Source organism: Erinaceus europaeus, chromosome 5 (genome assembly GCF_950295315.1).
Source record: "Erinaceus europaeus chromosome 5, mEriEur2.1, whole genome shotgun sequence".
NCBI classification, from domain to species: domain Eukaryota; kingdom Metazoa; phylum Chordata; class Mammalia; order Eulipotyphla; family Erinaceidae; genus Erinaceus; species Erinaceus europaeus.
Window position 1 is genome coordinate 81,460,212 of NC_080166.1, and position 22,192 is coordinate 81,482,403.

The 22,192-nt window shown below is 40.3% G+C and overlaps 1 protein-coding gene across 3 annotated transcripts in view; it reads right to left on the reverse strand.

Annotated features, from left to right (window-relative positions):
• Positions 1–3,781: 3,781 nt before the first annotated feature.
• The window catches only part of NELL2 (neural EGFL like 2), a 465,627-nt gene continuing 447,216 nt past the window's right edge, over positions 3,782–22,192 (reverse strand). For all 3 annotated transcript variants that reach the window (XM_060191433.1, XM_016188843.2, XM_060191432.1), the window contains exons 18-21: positions 19,145–19,338; positions 17,671–17,847; positions 15,138–15,362; positions 3,782–4,518 (exon numbers count right to left, since the gene is read on the reverse strand). In XM_060191433.1, the coding sequence (XP_060047416.1) occupies positions 4,468–4,518; positions 15,138–15,362; positions 17,671–17,847; positions 19,145–19,338 (647 nt within the window). In that variant the 3' untranslated portion in view covers positions 3,782–4,467. The remainder of the gene's footprint in view (positions 4,519–15,137; positions 15,363–17,670; positions 17,848–19,144; positions 19,339–22,192) is intronic.

Genomic DNA, 22,192 nt, shown 5'->3' on the forward strand with positions numbered 1-22,192 from the left:
GCTGCGCTCCCCTGCTAGAACCTCCAAACAAGCTCTCAAGAAATATAAGTAAAGTCCTAGAGGTTCTGGAACTGGGAAGAATATGGATTTTAAAGAAAATGGGGAGGATTCCTTGCAGTTTAAAGAGTCAGTAGATAATTATTATTATAACCAAGTTAGTTGGGAGCTTGCTTTTCTTTGAAAATTCCATGATTGGGATTTACCTTGTTTTTCTTGACCTCACCATGCTTTGTGTCATTTAATGGCAACTACTAGCAATAATATCTTAGACAGGACCAAATGATTTTCATCTATCTGGTCTAAGGTTACAGGTAACTTAGTATTTTTAAAAAGAAGCTGGGTGCGTGGTCCACCTAGTTGAGTGCATATAGTACAATTCCCAAGGACCCCGATTCGAGCCCCTGGGCTCCCACTTGCAGGGGGAAAGCTTTGTGAGAGGTGAAGCAGTGTTGTGTTGTGGGAGTCCTTCTCTCTCTCCTTCTCTATAACCCCCTCTCGGCAGACCTGAAGTCAATATTGAGTTCAAGGAACTCCTTTCTTTCTACCCCAAGGTCTATTAAGTAAGGGCAATCTTTCTGCAAAGAAGTGAACTATTCCTTTGTGGAAGATATTGGATTCTAGGACAGGAAACAGTGCGGCAGTAATGAAAGGTCAGTAAGAACCTTCCCTACCCTAGAGCCACAGAAAGGGGGTGTGTCTAGGTACCGGAGTGAATGCAAAGTGTATGGAGCACAGGCATTCACTTACTAACTTTCAGTGTGACTCAGAGATCCACTTCATGTTGTCTAGCTAACACACTCCATTTTGGGGAAGGTCTTGCTCTAAAAACAGCTGACCTCATCATTGCAGAAGCCCTTGATCAACTGGGCTGCGTTCTGCAGGTGCAGGTGGGATCTGCTGGCCTGCAGATGAACTCCTAACTGAGCAGCAATGTACACCTTGGGCTGATAAGTTGGTGCTTGGTGAAAAGAAACTTTAAAAAAAAATTTTTATTCAGTACCTATAACCTCAGCTTTGTGCATTGAATAACGTCTGCTGCCTTAATACTCAGAGTATCGATCGCTGTTTCAGCGCCTTGATACAACGTTCATTTTGTGGAGATGATTACAGGGTGTTTCCACTCTGCCTATAGATTAGCAAGTTATTGGGAAGATGAAAGGAGTTCCTTGATATTGCAGTATAATTGGACAACTGCACGATTCTCTTTGTCAATAGAGAACACAGTGAGAAGAAGCAATTTCACAGTCTTTCAAAAGCAGAGGCAAGTTCGATGGATGAATGAATGAATTAATTAATTAATTACCAAAGAACCATATTTAAATATCCAAGGTTTCCCTCCACCCAGAAATGTAATAAATAAATGTAATACAGACCATTTCCACCAAGGGCTGTTCTTCACAGTACCAAGAGGCCCCAAGTTAAATCCTTGTTTCCCAATTTTCACTTTCTCATCATATTGACATCATTCAACCAAGACATTTTGCCAATTATCTCCAGAGTGAGAAACAGGGCATTAACCACCGCTTTTTCAAGGAACAAAGTTCTTAAGACGCAATTGATTACTGCTTGCTGAGGTAAACAGTCATTCTCCCGGGGGTCTATTATTTATGGGATAAACCTTGAAAGGGAAAGACATTAGTCTGAGAACACTCATTGCTTTAATGGTCTTTGGAAGGACATAATCTTATTTTATCCTTTTTTTTTTCCTCCCCTTCCAAAAAAAAAAAAAAAGCCCTTCATGTTAGAAGGATTTGCTTGCATCATTCAGTAGTCTGTAGAAACTAGGGATTTGAAAGCATCAATATGCTCAGAGTGCTACGGATACTTATAAATGTCGAGAATGTAAAATCCAGCCTTGCTGCATCTTCCAAAAGACACAAATGATGAAAAAAAAAAGTATCAGTATATGGGTATATGCCGCAAATGTGCATACTGACATGCACACGTGCTATTCTCTCTCTCTCTTCCTAGGCAAGGGAAATATTTTGGAGAGAAGATTTAATCTGAAATCCCAAGCTTATATATCAAAATATCACAAGAGGAAAAAAAAACCTTCAAATTCATTATCTTCTCACTTTGAATTGCCATTTGCAGCTAAGTGGAAATGAAGTGATAAAATAAATCTTATCATCCACTGACATTTTAAATGTAGAAGGGCTGCAGAAAAACGAGAACTATTTCTATGAATTGAGAGAAGGGAGAGATAGCTGAATTAATAGTCAACAGGGATTACCCATGCCTGAGTATTGAGACACTATCAATCACCCTACAGGTCTGCTTGCATCAGTCTGTTTCCATATTAATGATAAGGGATAGTTAAAACGCCATTTTGTCACTTCTATAGCTTGCGGTAGCCACAGCCTGTCCATTTCCATTTCCCTTTTTTTTAAAAAAAAAAGTCTCCAGGCAACAACAACAAAAAATTCAATTTGATCATGTTAACATTTCATTTTCACACTTGTGCAAAGCATCAGCATGAGGCAATATTGAATGGACTACCGGTTACGGTGAGGGGGCCTGCGAATATCTTTGCCACTAGTGCAGCCTGCATCCTTAATCCTTAACATCACAACTAAAAGTCTTTAAATTTCGGTATGAAGAGGTGACATTCCCAGTCCGATCTACGATCTCCTTATGTGGATCAGTCAGAGATCTTGCAGGAAACAGATGGTGTACACAAGCTGGTTAATTAGAGAGAGCTTGACAAAGGGACCATTTATAAAGACATGAGAGGCAGTAGGGAAAGCAACAAGAAATTGAACAGGTACCTCCTGTGGATGAAACAGCCAGAGCTGTTACTATCCAAAGCTAGACGTAAACAGAGGAGGAAGTTAGCAGACCCTGGAGGAGGCCACTTAATAGAAAGGGACACCAGTGGGAAAATCCAGCCTTCAGTGTGGTGACACAGCCGGCTATGGTAATGAGATGTCATGCAGGAAGGCCACCAGCAGAATATATACCCCAACTTTTCCTCATCTACACATCTGGCTGGAGACACTGCTGGTAAAACTGAACCAGAGTCCAGAGGACAAGAGAACCCAGGAAGAGGGTCTCTGTGGCTCATCCAGAGGAAACATGGCAGGGTAGGAAAGGGGACTCACTCATAGGTGGAACTTAGAAAGCAAGGACAGAAAGGGAAAACACAAAGTGAGACTTGGTCTGGGTATTGTGTATTGTATCAAAGCAAAAGGCTCTGGGGAAGGAAGGTCAGGAAGGGGGAGCTTTGGAGTCCTGGTGCATGATGGTGGAAAAGGACCCAAGTTGGGGGTTAGGGTGTTTTGCAAACACACCTGTCACAGGAAGTTGAGGAACAGTATCCATGTGCCAACAACTGTGCCGACAACCATTACCTCCCCCCCCCCCCAGTAAAGTGATATAAAAACAAAATAAAATAAGGCACAAGAGGACCCAGATAAATAGAATGAAAGTATCAGGGTGAAGGAGATAGCATAATGCTTATGGCAAACAGACTCTCATGGCTGAGGAGTCAAGGTCCCAGGTTCAATCCCCCACCCAACCAAAAGCCAGACCTGAGCAGTGCTCTGATAAACAAACAAATCAAAGAAGGTATCAGACATGTCGCACAGATACACACACACACACACACACACACACACACACACACACACACACACACACACACACACACGTCAATAAGAGTGGCCTTTCAATTTGGAAAGAGTATAGCAGTAGTTTTTCATCAGCAGAGCTAGGAAGCAATTTATATGATGAAACCACAGTGGGGAAGGAGGAAGGGAGTCCAGTAAACAAGACACAGATGTGTTATAAGGTAAGAGAAATATTTATTTCATGTTGCACGAGAACGAGCTTATCATACTGAACAAACTCAACCAAATAAGAGGAGGTGCAGTAAAACTAGGAGAGAGGGATGATTTGTCCGGTTAGAAAATATCAAGTAACCATGCCTGTGCATTAATTTTAATCATGACAATAACTGGTTGTGGGTTTCCCCTCAGTGAATACTATATATCACGTATCACAGTCTTTCTGCGTCACTTCTGGAAGATAGAATCCAATCACTGCCGCTCGCACATTTTTTGCTTGCAAAGAGGAGCCCAGCAGATTCTGAAGATTCTGACCTAGAGGCATTTTTCCTGCCCGAGTGATGCTTCCTCCAGGCTCAGGCTTCGGCCAGGGTTGCCGATGTCACTATGAGCTCCCCCACCCACTCTTCCACATGGTGACATCACACACTCACTGCCCAGGAGATACGCTCTAGTTTTGCCCTAGGAACTTGGGAATTCTCCTTTTATGATTTTCTCAAGTTCTACGGATTTCTTCATAAAAAGTTCACTCCACTGTTAACACAGCTGCACTTAGCTGCGGCCCACAAATCCTCCACTTGAAAGTCTAGCTTTTTTTTTTTTTCTTTCTTTCTTCTTCTTTTTGGTCTTTTTCATGAAAGAACCTTCTTTAAACAGAAACATCCTGGAGAGACAGTTAACTTCACAGTTCCTGAAGGCACTGTGGGTCTACTGAGCAACACACGTGGCCATTCTAGAGGAAAAAGAAGACAGAAAAAAAAAAGGGTGGTGTGAGTGTGGAAGGGAGTTGCCAGCACACCTATTAGTCATATACACAAACAGATGTGCAGTAAGGTTGATCTGTCATTGCTGCATCCCTGAAAGGCTCGGTCTCTTCTCATGTGTCCACTAGTGTAGTTCTGTGCAGTTATCTATGGTAAATTCTAGGCTCATTTTGTTTCCTTCACAGTCCATGTAAGTCCCATTTGCTCTTTTTGATACTGTCGTGAGATATGTGTCCAACAGTCATAGTTATGGACATGCATGTAGAAATACTGGTGCAGGAATATGTGTATTCATAGATAAACAGATGAAGTAGACAGGGCTAGTGCTCTCCTAGGCAGGTGCCACTGTGTATGGGGTGAGAAGACTGTGTGAACTCTGCTGAGCTTGCCAAACGAGGGCAGCCCTAATTTATTTTTATTTATTTATTACAAGATAGTGAGAGATAAAAAGGAAATTATGTGTGTGGTTTCACCACTCTCAGGTTGGAGAAGATTTTATTCTGTCAGCAAGAGGAACACAGCTCTGAAGATTACAAACACAAGGTTTTGGAACAGAACAAAAAAAATTTGAGAACTTGTGGAGTCTTCTGTTGCTGTGTGAAACCAGGCTTAGAATTTTATGAGTAGCACTCATGAGCCTGATTCTCATGAATGCTGTTTTAGAAAGGGAATGTCTATTTCTCAAAATGTGTCAGGAGGGAATGTTACTCTCTCCCTGTTGTTGAGGCGTCAGGGTTTCAAGCATGGAGTATTTCACAGCTCCTAGGCTGCATTTTCATTCAGAGAGAGAGACAGGGAGAAAGAAAGACAGAGAGGGTGAGACAGATCATTGGATCATCCTCTGGTTCTGTGGATTATCTCATGTGGTGCTGGGGTTCAAGGCTGAGCCAGGCAGGTGCTGATCTTCTTATTCCTATCAGTTTGCCATGCTATACCAAGACTGACCTGCTACAAACCATGCCACCAACAGCACTTCAATCGGAGGCATAGTTCACATAAGGAAAGAGTCATCACATACCCCCAAGGTTACCATTTCAGTAAAGGTACAGTTTCATATATAAGACTAAACTTCCTACAGATAATAAATATAAGGTCTGTATAAAATAGAATAACTACTTCAAGGCAATGAGAATAACCCAAAGCAGGCATTTCAACCTCTGAAAGAAAGAAAATGTACAATGTCAGATTCAATTTTTCTTGGAGTTTCACCTCAGCGCACTCCTTAGTCAGGGCAAGTTTAGGATAATTATAGCTTGAGCAGGAAACCATAATCTGATGGGCCCTGAATACCAGAGGGCAACTTTTAGGGCTGTCAGAATGGCTGGAATTCAAGAGGGAACATCTAGAAAGGAGTGTGTATCAGCATATACACTTCTCAAATGCTTGATTTGTGTTTAAATAACACAGAAGATCCTCAAGAGACAGAGGACCAACAGAGTGAAAGAATCTCCGTAGGGAATTCAGACGTAGCTCACTATGGACAGCAGTGTTTAAAATCTGTGTCCTACCAGTTTAGAAAGGATTAACAAACAATTTGAGTTGTCACTCAACACCATGGGACATTGAAGATGTCTGCTAGACTCAAGGCTAAATGTAAAAGAGACCCTCCTAACTAGTGTAAAGCCCAGTCTACTTAAGGACAGGGTGAGTAGCTAGTAATTTATAGGTAAAATGACAGATGAAACTTCAGCAGAAACAATGGGGATTAAAAATCAGCAGGCTGGGGAGACAGCAAAAGATTTTCATGCCTGAGACTCCTAGATACCAGGTTCAATCGCCAGCACCATCATAAGCTAGAGTTTAGCAGTTCTCTGGTCTCTGTTTCTCTCTCCTTAAAATGAATGAATGAATGAATGAATAAATAAATAAATAAATAAATAAAATATTTAAAAAACCATTATAGCATCGTGTTTGAAGCCATTAATTGGGGGCTGGGCGATGGCACACCTGGTTAAGCGTACATATTACCATGTGCAAAGACCCGGGTGGGTTTGAGTAAGGACACATCATGAGCAGTGAAGCAAATCTGTAGATGTCTTTCTCTCTCTCCCTTCCTTTCTTTTTTTGTTATTTTTATTTATTAATGGATAGAGACAAAGAGAAATTGAGAAGGGAGGGAGAGGCAGAGAGGAGAGAGACAGAGAGAACCTGCAGTCCTGCTTCACCACTGTAATATGTGCTTTTAACCAGATGCACCACTGCCTGGCTCCTCTTATTCCCTTTCTATCTCTCTCTCAGCTCAGCTCCCTCCCCTCCCCTCACCTCCCTGCTCCTCTTCTCCCTTCCCTTTACCACCCTTGCCCTCCCAGTTTCTCTCTGTCATATCAAATAAAATAGGAAAAAAAGTCATTTGTCAATTCTGAAGTCTGTTATATAAAAATGTGCTTCAACTATAAAGATGATCTGAATATGGAAAATGCCAAAGGAAGTTATCGAAGTTGAAGGGAAAGGATTCCAGATGTGGGAAGAAATGAAGAACATCAGGAATGTTAAAATGTGTGAGTAATAGAAAAGATGGCATTTTTCTTAATTTCATCAAAAGATAACTAAATAAAAGATAACATGGAACTTTGGAATTTAGAGTGAACATAACCCTAAAATGTGTAATTATTACAGCTCAACAACTAGGGGGACAGAGTCATTCTCAAATTTTCACATTTTATATAAAGTAAAATATGAAATCTTTTTTTTTTTCCTCCTTTGTTATTGCTTGGTGCCTGCACTTGAATCCACTGCTCCTGGAGGCCATCTTTCCTTTTTTTGCCCTTGTTGTTTATCATTGTTATTGTTGTTGTTATTGCTGTTGTTATTGTTGGATAGGAGAGAAACAGAGAGAGGAAGGACAGAGGGGGGGAGAGAAAAATAGACACCTGCAGACCTGCTTCACCACTTGTGAAATGACCTCCTACCTCTGCAGGTGTGGAGCAGGGGGCTTGAACTAGGATCCTTGTGCTGGTCCTTGTACTTTGCGCCATGTGTACTTAACCCGGTGCACTACTGCCCAACCCCGTAAAATATAAAATATATTTTTAAAGGTTTATTTTATTATTTATTTATTTATTTATTTTAAAATATTTATTCCCTTTTGCTGCCCTTGTTGTTTTATTGTTGTCGTTATTATTGATGTGGTTGTTGTTGGATAGGACAGAGAGAAGTGGAGAGAGGAGGGGAATACAGAGAGGGGAGAGAAAAATAGAGACCTGCAGACCTGCTTCACCGCTTGTGAAGCAGGAGTCGGGGCTCGAACCAGGATCCTTATGCCAGTCTTTGCGCTTGGCACCACGTGTGCTTAACCCGCTGCGCTACTGCCCGACTGACTCCCAAAATATGAAATCTTAACAGACTTTAGTAAGTTATGTACCTATATATCACTAGATGAACCATTAAAATGATAATAAAAGAAATGATAGTAAAAAATCCAAAAGTTAAGTGAAATAATATATTGTTTAACAAAAAGAAGGAGCAGGGTATTAAAAATAGATGGGACAAAAAGAAAACAAATGACCTAACTAGAATCCTCCAAGCCCACAGTTGTAAAAATTACATTAAAGGTAAATAGACTAAACGCATCAATTAAAAGGCAGACTGTCTCAATGAATAAAAAAGAATCATACATTATCTACACAAATATCCTTTAGACATAAAACATTAAAAAAAATAAAAACATGAGTATCATATAAATATGATTAGAAAAATGTGTGGAATCCTTGCTAGAGATGAGGAAGTACATTTCACTGTGATAAAATACTCCACTTCAGTAGAAGACACAAAAGGGGAACATTGTAAGTTCACCTATTGCACTTTTAACATAGCCAATGTAAACCTATAAGATAAATCTTATTAAGATTTAGGTTTGCAATGGAAGTATGCTTTGTAAGGGCACTTAACACTTGCTGGGGTTTGCAACTATTCTCTGTTTCAGTTTATCAAACTCATCAAATGATACATGGAATCACTGTATATTTCATCGTGCTTTGATAAAAAGGAAAATAAACTGCCTACAATGGCCAGGAACTTGGTTAAGTGCCCCCATTACAGTGTGCAAAGACTTGGGTTCAAGCCCCTGGTCCCGACCTGCAGGGGGAAAGCTTCGGGAGTGGTGAAGCAGGGCTGCAGGTGTCTCTCTTTCTCTTTCCCTCTCCACCTCCTCCTCCCCTCTCAATCTCTCTGCCTCTAGCCACTAACAATTAAAAAGAAAAAATAATTAAAAAACTGATTTATAGACACTCTGACTGATAGAAATAATAACTGTATATTCTCATAGATGACTATAAAACCAGATTATTGCATAAACAGACACATAGTAACAGTAACTTTTTAGAACACCCTATTATTTCTAATATGCCTACTGTTAAAGTAACCACTTTTTTCCCTTCAATTAAGGGGCTAATGGTTTACAGTGCTGATGTAGACACATGGGTACAATTCCTCATCTCCCTTTGCATCATGCAACAGGACCTAAAGGTTCCCTCCACCTCCTCAATTCCTCACCTTTCCCAGAGTCCTTTGCTTTAATGCAATGCACCACATCATGTCCAAGCTTCACTTTGTGTTTTTCCTCTCTGCCCTTATTTCTTAAATTTCACCCATGACATTATTTGGTATTTGTCCTCTTTTTGACTGATTTCATTTAACATGTCATTTTCAAGGTCTAGCCAAGATGAGGCAAAGGAGATGAAAGATCATCACTCTTATTATACTAACCTCTAAAAATCAGTGTTTCCCACTATAGTATCTTTTAATTTTAGTGAGAGAATAATATCTAGCATTTTATGTATTATTAAAACATTAATCTGCTATAAATCACACACATAAACTATATAAAATGTATACATAAATAATACATCTTTTAAAATCCCACTGCTATTAATATTTTAGTATGTTTTCATAGAATTCATTTCATATTCCTTTATTTGTAACCTTCCTACAAGGTGCATTTGTAGTTATTCACATTTTGAATCCTAAATTTTTTTTTTACATACACACCATTCCCACCACCAAAAGACTGTGTCCTGTCCTCTCCACACAACCCCCCCCCCCCATGAAGCTGAACATACACCCTCACCCTCAACCCAGGGTTTTTACTTTGGTGCCCTACTCCAAATTCAGTCAAATTCTGGGGCACAAGTATGGGAAAACAGGTGCTTTCTGCACAGGAGATATTTTGTTGGTCCAAAAAGTATTTTTAATTGTCACTATCAGTGTATAAAAAATATAATTCTGGGAGTTGGACAGTAGTGCAGTGGGTTAAGCGCACATGGTGCAAAGTGCAAGGACCTGTGTCAGGATCCTGGTTCAAGCCCCCAGCTCCCCTCCTGCAGGGGAGTCGCTTCACAGGCAGTGAAATAGGTCTGCAGGTATCTATCTCTCTCTACCCCTCTGTCTTCCCCTCCTCTCTCCATTTCTCTCTGCCCTATCTAACAATGATGACATCAATAACAACAACAATAACTACAACAACAATAAAAAACGAGGACAACAAAAGGGAAAATAAATAAATATAATAAAATATATAATTCCAGCACATCTTGTTAATGGCAATTACTGCGAAGTGTTTCACGTTATATGTTAAAATGGAGACTCTTTCACTATGTTACTCGGGTTGTAGTTTCAATTATTTAAAGATCATATGATTTTCTCTCTTTTAAAAAAATTTTTATTTATAAAATGGAAATAATGGCAAGACCATAGAATAAGATGGGTACATTTCCATACAATTCCCACCCCCAAAACTCTATCCAATCCCCTCCCTTGATAGCTTTCCCATTCTTTATCCCTCTGGGATAATAGACTTGCTATTTTAGTGAACTGTTTAGTCATCCTTGTAATTTATTTATGGGTACAAATTTTTTTCACATTGATTGTGTTTTTAATCTAAAAAGTCCCACATCTGCGGAAAACACATTCCCCATCTCTACTTTGACTTTTCATTTTGATAATGTTACTGATAGATACTATGTTTTCTTTGAGGTATATTTTATCACTTCTAAGTTTGGCAAGATACCTCCCCTCTAAGTTTCCTTGCTTTAAATATTTAAAACGTTTTCTATATGGGATCTGTTTTGATATATATCATATCAGATTATTATTCTCAAATTGCGTTCACATTGTTTCAATACTTAGAGGATAATCTGTTTTCCCTCCATGGATAGTCAAAGCTTTCCTGACCATCTACTAAGTCTTCATTAGGTTATTGCCTGTTTATGGGGCATTTGTTTCTATAAATAGTTCAAATTACCCTAATGTTATAGAGGTCCACTTTCAAAAACACCGTTTGCCCTTAATGACAAAGAATACAATGAGGAAATCAACACTTAGCAAGTGAGGAATTGCATTACTATAAAATCCTAATTGGTCGCATATCACAGTTATTTCAGTGTTCCATCTGGAGTTTCTCCCTAGAACCCTCTCATGTTCAGTTTTCAAAGTCACCTGAGCTCATCCAATAACATACTTTTTTTTTTTTTTTAACCAGAGCACTGCTCAGCTCTGGTTTATGGCAGTGTGGGGGATTAAACCTGGGACTCATGCCTCAGGCATGAAAGTCTCTTTGCATAACCATTATGCTATACCCCCACCTGATTAACATGCTTTTTAAAGGAAATGACCCCTACTCCCCACCCCACCCCCTCAACTCCTGAACCCTCCTACTTTCTCAGCTGGGCATGTATCCCTCTGCATTGTTTGGAGCTGACAGCATAACTGTGTGGAGCATTCTGACCATACTTGGATGCGTCTCTATCAGGGTTAGGAAAGGAGGCCTTCGTAACTCACTTTTCACAAAAGAGTTTAACTTCTGAGTAAAAGGGACACTTTGTTGTTGTTGTTTCAACCTAACCAAAATGCATTCATAGACATCTTTTTAAAAGGAAAGCAGACTCTCAATCTATTTCACCTAGCTTACGCCTAATTCCTCAGAGTTTATCGTCAATGCTATTTCCTCAGGAGGTAGTTGCTCCACACATTGCCAAGCCACTTAGCACAGCAAACACCCCCCCCCCTTAAGGGATCCACCACAAGTCTATAACGTTGTCTTTCTTGGCTTTATGACTTAAGAATGTTGATTTTACAATGTGCAGGATCTGTTAAGTCCATTCTTTGAATGTGGGAAAGGCTCTGTATAGCTTATGGCAATTCTTACAGCATCCTTCTCAAGTAGATACTACAGCTGTTCCTAGTTCCTAGATAGCTTGTATTGTTTTCAGATGAACAAAGTGAATTACACACGAATCTATGGAATGTCCCATCATGAATGGTGTTGACTAGGCTTTGATTACCAATAAACAGTCCAAGTGCAGGCGCCACATTCTTTATCTACTAGCCTGTCCAATAACAACATTCTGTGATGACAGAAAGGCTCCTTCAACGTGCTGTCAGATCTGGTGACCACTAGCTGCATGTAGAAAGCAGCTGAAAGGTGGCTAGCATTTCTGAACTGTTGGATTCCTCTCTCTCATTCTCTTTCCACCATGGTTATCACTGGGGGATGGTGCCTATATGCTCCAGTGCTACTGATGCCATTTCTTTCCCTTTCTCTCTCTCTTTTTTTTCTCTCTCTTTCCTTTTTTCTTTTTTGTTTTCCTTTTTATTTGATAGGACATAGAGCACTTAAGAGTGGAGGGAGATAAGAGGGACACCTGCAACATTGCTTCAACAGTCATGAAGTTTTGCTCATGCTGGTGGGGACTGGGTTCCTTGCACATTAGGTAACATGTGCACTCATTTAGGTATGCCCACTACCTTGTCCCCTAATAGTTTATCGATATTTAAGTAGCTTTAAAAACACAACTCTATACAATAAGCTGTTAAGCAATCATTCCTGTAGTATCAGTGCAGGGTGTATATTTACTGGCTACAGTGATAACTAAGGGAGGAAGGAGTAAGATGGGAAAGTAAGTAAAGACAGTGCACTGAAAGTACCAAGTTGTTAAGAATATTCACCAGTAATATATCTGGAGATTGTGCATACATTTTCTTTTTGCAGTTACATAAAATAAAAGTAAGTATTTGGAAATAAGTGTTTTGGATATTTGGGAAATAAATTTGATAAAACTGAGTATATTCCATAATTCATATTTAATAAGAGAAAACAGAGATGACATCAAATAACTTCTGAGAATCAATATGTAACTGCTCCAAGAAATGGATTAACTGAATGTCAAAATACACTTTCTTATATTCCCACTCAGGTTTCCTAGTAGCTCTTTCTAAGGCAGTGAATGATAAGCTCTTTCATGTTTTTTATTATTCCCAGAAAACAGCCTAGTGTTTTCCCTGCCTATTGAATACATTTTTCTTAGTGGAATGTTCTGAGCCATATTTATTATGGCTTTCTTCCCGTAACCTGACATATGTTTTTTGTAGTCCCGGCTCAGAACAATAATCTAACAATTAGATTAAATGTGTAAGGAGACTCAACTCTTATTTGGTCATTAAATGTAAGAAAGTTATTTCCCTGCTGGACATTAATAATGAAGCTTCAAGACAAGCACTGTTAACTGCACTCATATTAAATGGACATTAAAAGAGCATCACAACTACATTATTAGTAACTTTCATCAGCCGTAGTAACTTTCAAATTTGCTAATGTAATTTCAGAAAACAGCGTGAATGTTCACTGCAAAAGCTTTGCCTGATTGACAAACTGCACTGATGGAAGGAACTAGGCATCTTGGTTTGGAAGTGGCATTAGTAGTATCTCAAAGTTTAAACTAATTTATATTTCTGCTTCATTACATCAAGTCACTCTGGTAAGCACTGGAAGTAAGGGAGTATGAATTAAATTGCTTTAAAAAAAGTGTGTGGGTGATTACACATAATCTGGCTGCTATGCTGGGAAAAATCTCTGATATTATTGCTACATCTTTTAGATTATTTAGTTTTGGAGTCTACTGCAAAAGTATGGCTAGGAAGTAAGTGACTACTAAATCACATACCTGTAGGAAGGTAATTTAAATGGGGTCTGGGCAATGGAGCACCTATTAGAGCATAACACGTGTGCAAGGGCCTGAAGTGAGGAAGCTTCACGAGTGGCAAAGCAGTGCTAAAATCTCACTCTTTCTCTTCCTCTCTCCCTCCTATTTCCATCAAAAAGAAGAAAGAAAGAGGAAAAACGGCCATTAGAAGTAGTGGATTCATCCTGCAGGCATCAAGCAAAAAAAAAAAAAAAAAAAAAAAAATATATATATATATATATATATATATATATATATATATATTAGTAAAAATTTGAGGGGCTTAGGTGGTAGCTTACCTGGTTGAGTGCACATGTTAGACTGCAGAAGGACCAAGGTTCAAGCCCCCAGACCCCACCTGCAGAGGGAAAGCTTCACAGGTGGTAAAGCGGGGCTGCAGGTATCTCTCTGTCTCTCCCCCTTCCTCTCAATTTCTGGCTGTCTCTATCAAATTAATATAGAAAATAGATCGCATAGGACCTAGATGGGGTTGTATTGTTGTGTGGAAAACTGAGAAATGTTATGCATGTACAAACTATTGTATTTACTGTTGACTGTAAAACATTAATTCCCCAGTAAAGAAATAATTGAAAAAAATAAAAATTTGAAAATTCTAATATAATGCTTTCAGATAGAACAATGTGAATTCTTCAAAGTATCTACATAACTATACTTTTGCTTTCTTTGAAGTATAAAAATAATACACACACATATATAAATACACACACATACATATATATATTTCTTTCTTCTTCTTTTTTTTTTTTTTATCAGAGCACTATACAATTCTGGCTTATGGGTGTGGGGGATTGAACCTCTGACTTCAGAGCCTCAGGCTTTGAAAGTCCTTTTGCATAACTATTATGCTATCTCCCCTGCAAGATAAAAAAAGTCTTTATAATGATTTTGTCCCCTCCACACACAGGAATAAAATACAGTAAATAACAGATCTTTAATTTTTCTTACTCAGTGTAACTGCCTTCAGAAAACCAAGAAATATGCCCATTTTTGATTTAATGATTTTCACTTTAGAAAATGTAATAAATCTTCCTTACCATATACCAGAGAGTCCTCACAAAAGAACCAGAGAAAAATCAATACATTAACATTGTCTCGTCATGAAGAAACATGGAAGTTCTGTGATACGTTTTTTTTTTCCTCTTTCCATTTTTTATTTGATAAAGACAAAGAGAAATTGAGAAGGGAGAGAGGGAGAGAGAAAGAGAGACACATACAGCACTGTTTTTCTCCTCATGATGCTTCTCCCTTGCAGGTGGGAAGTGGGGGCTTAAACCTGGGTCCTTGCACATGGTAAGACATGTCCCCAACTGGGTGCACCAGTGTTCCTTGTTTTCTAAGATCTGTATAGTTACATACTATAGGGCAATTTAAGTAGGTTCTTTTTGTACTGGTGATATAAATAACTGATGACTGATTCTGACCAGGTATTTTCTCTCTGAATTCTGCATCAGGGCTCCAGCTGTGGTGTTGATAAGGTTGAGGGACACTCCTCCAGCCTTTGGGTGAGTGACGAAGGGGGTGGGGTTGAAGGCAGCCCCTTGTCCACACTGAGAACCCTGATGAGTCCCAGGTACAGCTGGCCAAGAGCCTCAAGCTGAAACTAAAGGACTTACCTTGCACTGACAGAGAGTACACTCAGTGCCGTGTTTGATCCAAGAGGACCCAGTGAAGCGAACCACATTCATCTCGTCCAGGCAGGTTTTGGTGATGTCATTGCGGATGGTGTTCGCCTGGCAAGGGTCTGTGACACAGCGCGGGCAGCACTCATTCTCCGGGAGGAGGCTGAATTCACACTCCACCTCTGGGCAAGGCAGTGGCCAGCAGTCCACTTCCCCCTGCTACAAGGGATGGACAGGTGGAGAATGGCTCACCAAACAGGCAACTCACAGCATGGATTTTTATACTGAAGCCCATCACAGTGATGCGATCGATACTACTGATGGATTACAGAATCCTTAAGGATTAAACAAGAACAATAATAAAACAACAGGATAAACCCTTTCTCTAAAGTCACCAGAGTTGTATGAACCTATCTGGGAGAATTACTTACTATGGAAGAGATTTTTATTTAACTTTTTGCCTATGAGATGTGTCTGTGTGTGAGAGAGTTTTATTTTTTTTGATCTTTATTCCCTCTGAACTTCCAATCTATTCTCTGCACACATCTGTGTGCATTGACAAGAAAATGAACTGAAATATAACAGGAAGTAGACAGGTTTTCTCTTTTTATTTGTTTCTTACTGCAGTGATTTTCGGAGGGTGGGTGGGCGACACAGATTTTGGACCTGATTTCAGCCTTTTTTTATTCCATGAGGGAAAACTGTGAGTTGGATTTCTTTTTAAAAAAAACAACTTAGTTCCCCCTCCTGTTGCCCATTTTCTTCATGGTTCTAAACCTCATGGTTTTTGGAGATGAAAACTGCCTTCAGGCACAGAGGCTGACCTTGCTCTTTCAATTGATTTTGGGGTTGGGAGTATACAAAAAAAGCAACAGAAAAAGCATTGCCTTAAAAATATCCTTGCACAAACTGAGCAGAAACTCGCCATGACTTTAAAGTCACGTATGTGAAGCTCTCTCTTCTAGGAAAACAAAGAAAGCCGGCCAACTCTCCCTTTTGTGTGTGCCACTAGCTTAAAAAATACTTCACCAAACAGGAAGTTTGGTAAAAAAAAAAAAAAGAAAGAAAAAAAGACTGGCGCTTTCTTTGTCCAGTCTGTACTGTTTTTATCTTTTGTTTTCATACTTTTAAATAATTTTATTGGGGGGTTGTTAATGGATTACAGTGCAACACACATGAGCACAATCTCTCATCTCCCAATGACAGGTGTATGCAAGACCCTATGTCTCCCCACTAGGCCCTTTTCTACCAAGTACCAGGACCGCAGAGCCATCATTGCCTGCCCTGCCCTGTTCTCCTCCCACAGTGTCCTTGTTTTGGTGCAGTAGAGTCCACGTTTCCATAAGCTAAATAGCATATATCCAATTATAAACTAAAACTCATTTACTACATATCCATTATATGTGTGTAAAAAAAAAAAAAAGTACCCACTAAGACAGCACTGGCAGTAACAATTTTTAGAAGAAAAAAAAATGGTTTTGAGGGCTGAGTGGTGGTGATTCAGCCTGTGAAATATACATAGTATCATGCAGAAGGACCTGGGTTCAAGCCTCCATTCCCACCTTCAAAGGGAAACTTTATATGCAGTAGAACAGTGCTGTAGGTGTCTCTACTTCTCGCTGTCTCTTAAAATACAGTAAAGGAAAAGGAAAAAAAAATGGCTGCTTAGAGCAGTGGAACACGTAGGTACAGAGTCCCATTGATAACCCTGGAGGCAAATAAATTAAAATATAAAAGTAGCTTTACTTTAAGTCTATGTTGGAAAAGAATGGATTAACACAAGTTCCCTATATATCAATATATGTGTGACTGATCATCATACACACACACACACACACACACACACACACACACACACACACACACACACGATGTTTTCTACAAATGGAGTCTCATAATTATCTCCAAGCACCTCAAAGGTGATTGGGGCTGAGAAAACTAGGAAAGACTTGCCTTCTTTCAAGCCCTGGTGACACTCCTCCAAGACACATCTGCATTACACCTACCCCTGGATATTTTATCTCTGGTCCTGACTGCACAGTCATCAGTTCATCATTCTTTTTTTTTTTTTAATTTTTTTATATATTTTTTTAAATATTTATTTTATTTATTTATTCCCTTTTGTTGCCCTTGTTGTTTTATTGTTGTAGTTATTATTGTTGTTGTCGTTGTTGGATAGGACAGAGAGAAATGGAGAGAGGAGGGGAAGACAGAGAGGAGGAGAGAAAGATAGACACCTGCAGACCTGCTTCACCGCCTGTGAAGCGACTCCCCTGCAGGTGGGGAGCCGGGGTTCGAACCGGGATCCTTATGCCGGTCCTTGTGCTTTGCACCACCTGCGCTTAACCCGCTGCGCTACAGCCCGACTCCCCAGTTCATCATTCTAACCAACCTTACATTGTGTGTATCTGCCCTCACCAAGGCCAGACACTGGAGGTGTGGGGAGGTGTGTGAAGGAGGGCAGGGATGCATTTATATGCACATTCTTGGCTTAATCTTTTCCTCCCCTTCTCATATAGACACTTACCAAGCAGCGACACTGCTGACAATTCTGGACCCAGGTGTCGCCACTGTTGTACAAGGTTTCCCCATTCTGATGGAGGCACTGGCTGCTGAGCCTTGGGTCACATTCAGGGCAGCAAAAGAGATCAACGGTGGGATTCTCACAGTCACAGACCATGCGTCGACACATCACAAATCCATTCTATATGAGAAGGGGAAAAAAATAACTAGTTACTAAAAGCCTCCATCTCTCCACACACTGGCACTGTACGAATGTCAAGTGGTGATTTGAAGTTAAGATAATTCACACTGTTTGCCCAATATCATTGATTTTCCTTCAGTACTGTTCGGTAGCCATCACACAGAAATTACCCCAGCTGGGAAGTTCCCTATTTCTTTTCTACACATTACTTTTCAATAGCTACCAGATGGGAATTTTCCAGAAAACAGCAGCTAACATGACAACCACTGCTGAGTTCTTATGCGTAGTTTTGTGTGAGGGCATGGCAACAAGATAAGAATTTTTATACATTAGATTTCTGGAATATTTGAGACTTTCTGCTTCTCTACAAACTGATATTAATTTACTTAATAAATCAATTAATTAAAAGACAGAGTCCTCGTTACATAGATATCTACATAAATTTTATAGTCCCCATTACATAATACATCTACATAAATTTTACAGAGTACCCCTTACATAGATATCTACATAAATTTTAACTTTAATTTAAATCTTTATTATTATTAAATGGTGAAACAAAACAGAACACTTCATTAGAACTGAAATATAATCCAGATATATGTTTTTCACTGGTAGGGTCATAACATGTCTATTCTGGCACAAAGTGGTCATTCATTCAGATATGCTATTCAGGGGCCGGGTAGTTGATATACCTGGTTGAGTGCACAAGGATCCAGGTTAAAAACAAAAACAAAAAACAAAAAACGAGTGCTCTTATGACTGTAAAAACATTAGTTAGTGAGCACCACATTTTACTGCTGTGTAAATACCTAACACACTGTGGTATTTCTATACCATGGATTACTCTCCAGCAATAAAAGGGAATGATGGGCTACTGGTACAAGCAAAACTGTAAGTGAGTGTCAAAAACACAATGCTAAGAGAAAGAAGTCAGACTCCAAAGCGTGTGCAGTTTGTGACTCTCTCTGAGGCTCTGAAAAACCTGAGTTTAACCTATGATGATGAGAAGATGGGTTAGCCTGAGCCTGGGGACAGGTCAAAGTATAGACAGAGAGTATACACTTTGGAAAGATGAAAAGGTTCTGGAATAGTACGTGTGATGGTCCTTAAATAGATGTATGCAACTGTCAGAACTCTTGGGCCAGGACAGCACAGTGGTTTGAGCTCTGGTGGTTCCAGGTTCAATCCCCACATCACCGTAAACCACAGTTGAGCAGTGCTGTAGTTAAAAAAAAAAAAAAAATCAACATACAAATAAATAAATAAGTAAAAGTTAACCTTTCTTTATACCAACCTGGCATGAGCACACAGAGCACCGGTCGTTTTCCAGCACCCAGATCTGGCCATTGTGCTTGATTTTTCCATCGTGGATGCAGTCCCCTGTGCAGTTCTTGCCATGGGGGCAGCGGCAGTCATAGCCACCATCCAAGTTAAAGCAAATGGTGTCATTGGCACAGCTGTGCCTCCCGGTCCCGCACTCGTCAATATCTGCAGCCAAGAAAAGGCAGGGTCTGCTCACTTCAAACCGCCGCAGTCAGGCGAGCTGTCTCTGGACATAAAGCATTTCCCTGCACATTACTTTTCACCACCCCCCACCCCGGCCTGCACTTCCGGTCAAGTTCTTACTACAGCAATGTTAATGATCCAAGGGTTTTACGGGAAAATATTATAAGGTCAGATTTCAAACATCAGGTAACCTTGGCTGGGTGCACAGCATTAGCTCTGGAAGCACTATTAGGCTTTATGAAACACTCTGTTTTGAACAGTCAGAGTAGGACTCAAGTTATCAAATGGAAAGAATTTGGCAATGGAATCTGTGGAAGCACCTCTGTTTTACCAAGAAGTCAATGTCAAGGTTAAAACTGGGAAGAAACCTAAATGTTCAAGGACAAATAAAGCACATGTGCACATGCATCCATAAGTTAGGGGGAAATATACACCTTAAAGTAAAAGTGTGCAACAGTTTGCAGTGACTCAGTAAGTGCAGCAAGCAAGTAGAAAGACCTGAAAGATACCATAAAGTACTTAATCAAGTAGTTTTTACTTAGACCCTCCTCACTTACAACCTATTTCACTTCCCTCAATCACTCTAAGTCTAACCCTGTCAGACAAAGTAAGGACTACAAAGGCTGGATAAGGTGAAGAGACAGGCAAACTCTAATGACGGTCACTTTTGGTCACTACCAGGCACCCCATCATCTAGGGCCCTAGTCAGGGAATCCTGGGATTCCCATACAGATATGGACCTACAACTCTAACAGATCCCTCTCTCCACCATCACTGGTCATCTCCATCAGGAACAACCTCATAAACCCTCTTGTGGGCCTATACAGGACCTTGCCCCCAATGTAGAACACCAATGGTAGGGAGTGCCCCACTCTTCAAAGGGAAGCTGGGTCAACATACTCTGTCACATGAGGAAGACTGGTCCTGAAATGAGTGCAGCCTAGAATGTTCCCAGCTATGACCATGGAATGCAAGCTCAGACTGACAGAGATGCAAAGGTTACAAAGGCTCCAGATATCAGCCCTGGGTCAGATTGATGGTGTTCATAGTTAATGGTATTTATATACTTTCCCCATATTTGGGAGCTACTCTCTGCCCTGATACAGCTTTCTGGTCCTATTGCTAACTTTGACATAAACCTCCCAGACAATGCATTTAGTCCACCTGCATGTTATCTGTCCGTCCCAGGCAAAAATTAATAAAATCACAGGCCCATCAGAATATAGCTAAAATAGACTTCCTAGCTTCTTCCAACATGAGTATCTGCTATACTCATCTTTGGGTTCCTGATAATTAAATAATTTGTTCTGCTTTACACCTTTTAAAAATATTTATTTATTTATTTATTTCCTTTTGTTGCCCTTGTGTTTTATTGTTACTATTGATGTCATCATTGTTAGATAGGACAGAGAGAAATGGAGAGAGGAGGGGAAGACAGAGAGGGGGAGAAAAAGATAGACACCTGCAGACCTGCTTCACCGCCTGTGAAGCGACTTCCCTGCAGCTGGGGAGTCAGGGGCTTGAATTGGGATCCTTATGTCGGTCCTTGTGCTTTGTGCCACGGGCGCTTAACCCGCTGTGCTACCACCTAACTCCCTCTGCTTTGTATCTTAATGCTTTTCAGCCACCAAGTTGTAGATGCTATCATGATGCCAACTGGACTTCCCTGGGCAGATGAATGTGTCCTGGAACCCCACCACCCCAGAGCCCTACCCCACTAGGGAAAGACAGAAACAGGTTGGGGGTATGGATTGATCTGCCAATGTCCGTGCCCAGTGGAGAGGCAATTACAAAAGCCAGACCTCCCACCTTCTGCACTCCATAAAAAATTTTGGTCCATAATCCCAGAGAGGTAAAGAATAGGGAAGCTTCCGATGGAGGAGATGGGATACTGAACTCTGGTGGTGGGAATTATATGGAATTATACCACTCTTATCCCCTAGTCTGGTTCAGTCATTATTAAATCACTAATAAAATAAATTTCTAAAAAAATACTGGTGCAGGCTGGGCAGTGGCATACTTGGTTTAGCGCCATGTTATACTGCTCAAGGACCTGGGCTCAAGCTCTTGGTCCCTCCACCTACGTGGGGGAGAGCTTCAAGTGGTGAAGTCATGCTGTAGGTGTCTTTATCTCTTCCCTTGCCTATCTTCCCATCTTCTCTCAATTTCTCTCCATCCTATCTAATGCATTTAAAAAAAAAAGAGAAAAAGTACAAGAAAGTTGTGGCATATACATATGATGTTAAAAACGATTAAGTCATCCCATTTGCTTCATCTTGGACAGAGCTTGAAGAAATCATGCTAAGTGAGGTAAGTCAAAAAGAGAAGATGAATACTGGATGATCTCACTCATAGGTGGAACTTAAAAAACAAAGACAGAAAAGGAAAACATAGTGAAATTTGGTGGTGTTTTTGGGTATTCCACCAGAGCAAAGGGCTCTTGGGGGGGGGGGGAACAGAAGGGAATAGGGCTCGAGGAGCTTTGGGGTCCTGGTGCATGATTGTGGAAAAGGACCCATGTTGGGGGTGAGAGTGCTTTTCAGACATCCACGAGGAGATGAGAAGTTGCACCCATGTGCCAACAGTCATAGTGTAAACCATTAGCTCCCCTCACCCAGTGAAATATGAAAAAAAAGGGGGGCTTGCAGAATATCCTTTCTTAGTGGGATAGGAAATGTCATGGGACCCCAGGGACCTTTATTCAACTTTATTCCCTACTCACACAAACACAATGTCAACATGACAGCTTTGTCCCGTGCTCTGCCTGTGTTCTTTTCTTGCACTTACCACTCTACCCCCCACCAGAAGGAAGAGAGAGAAAGGGGGAGGAGAGATA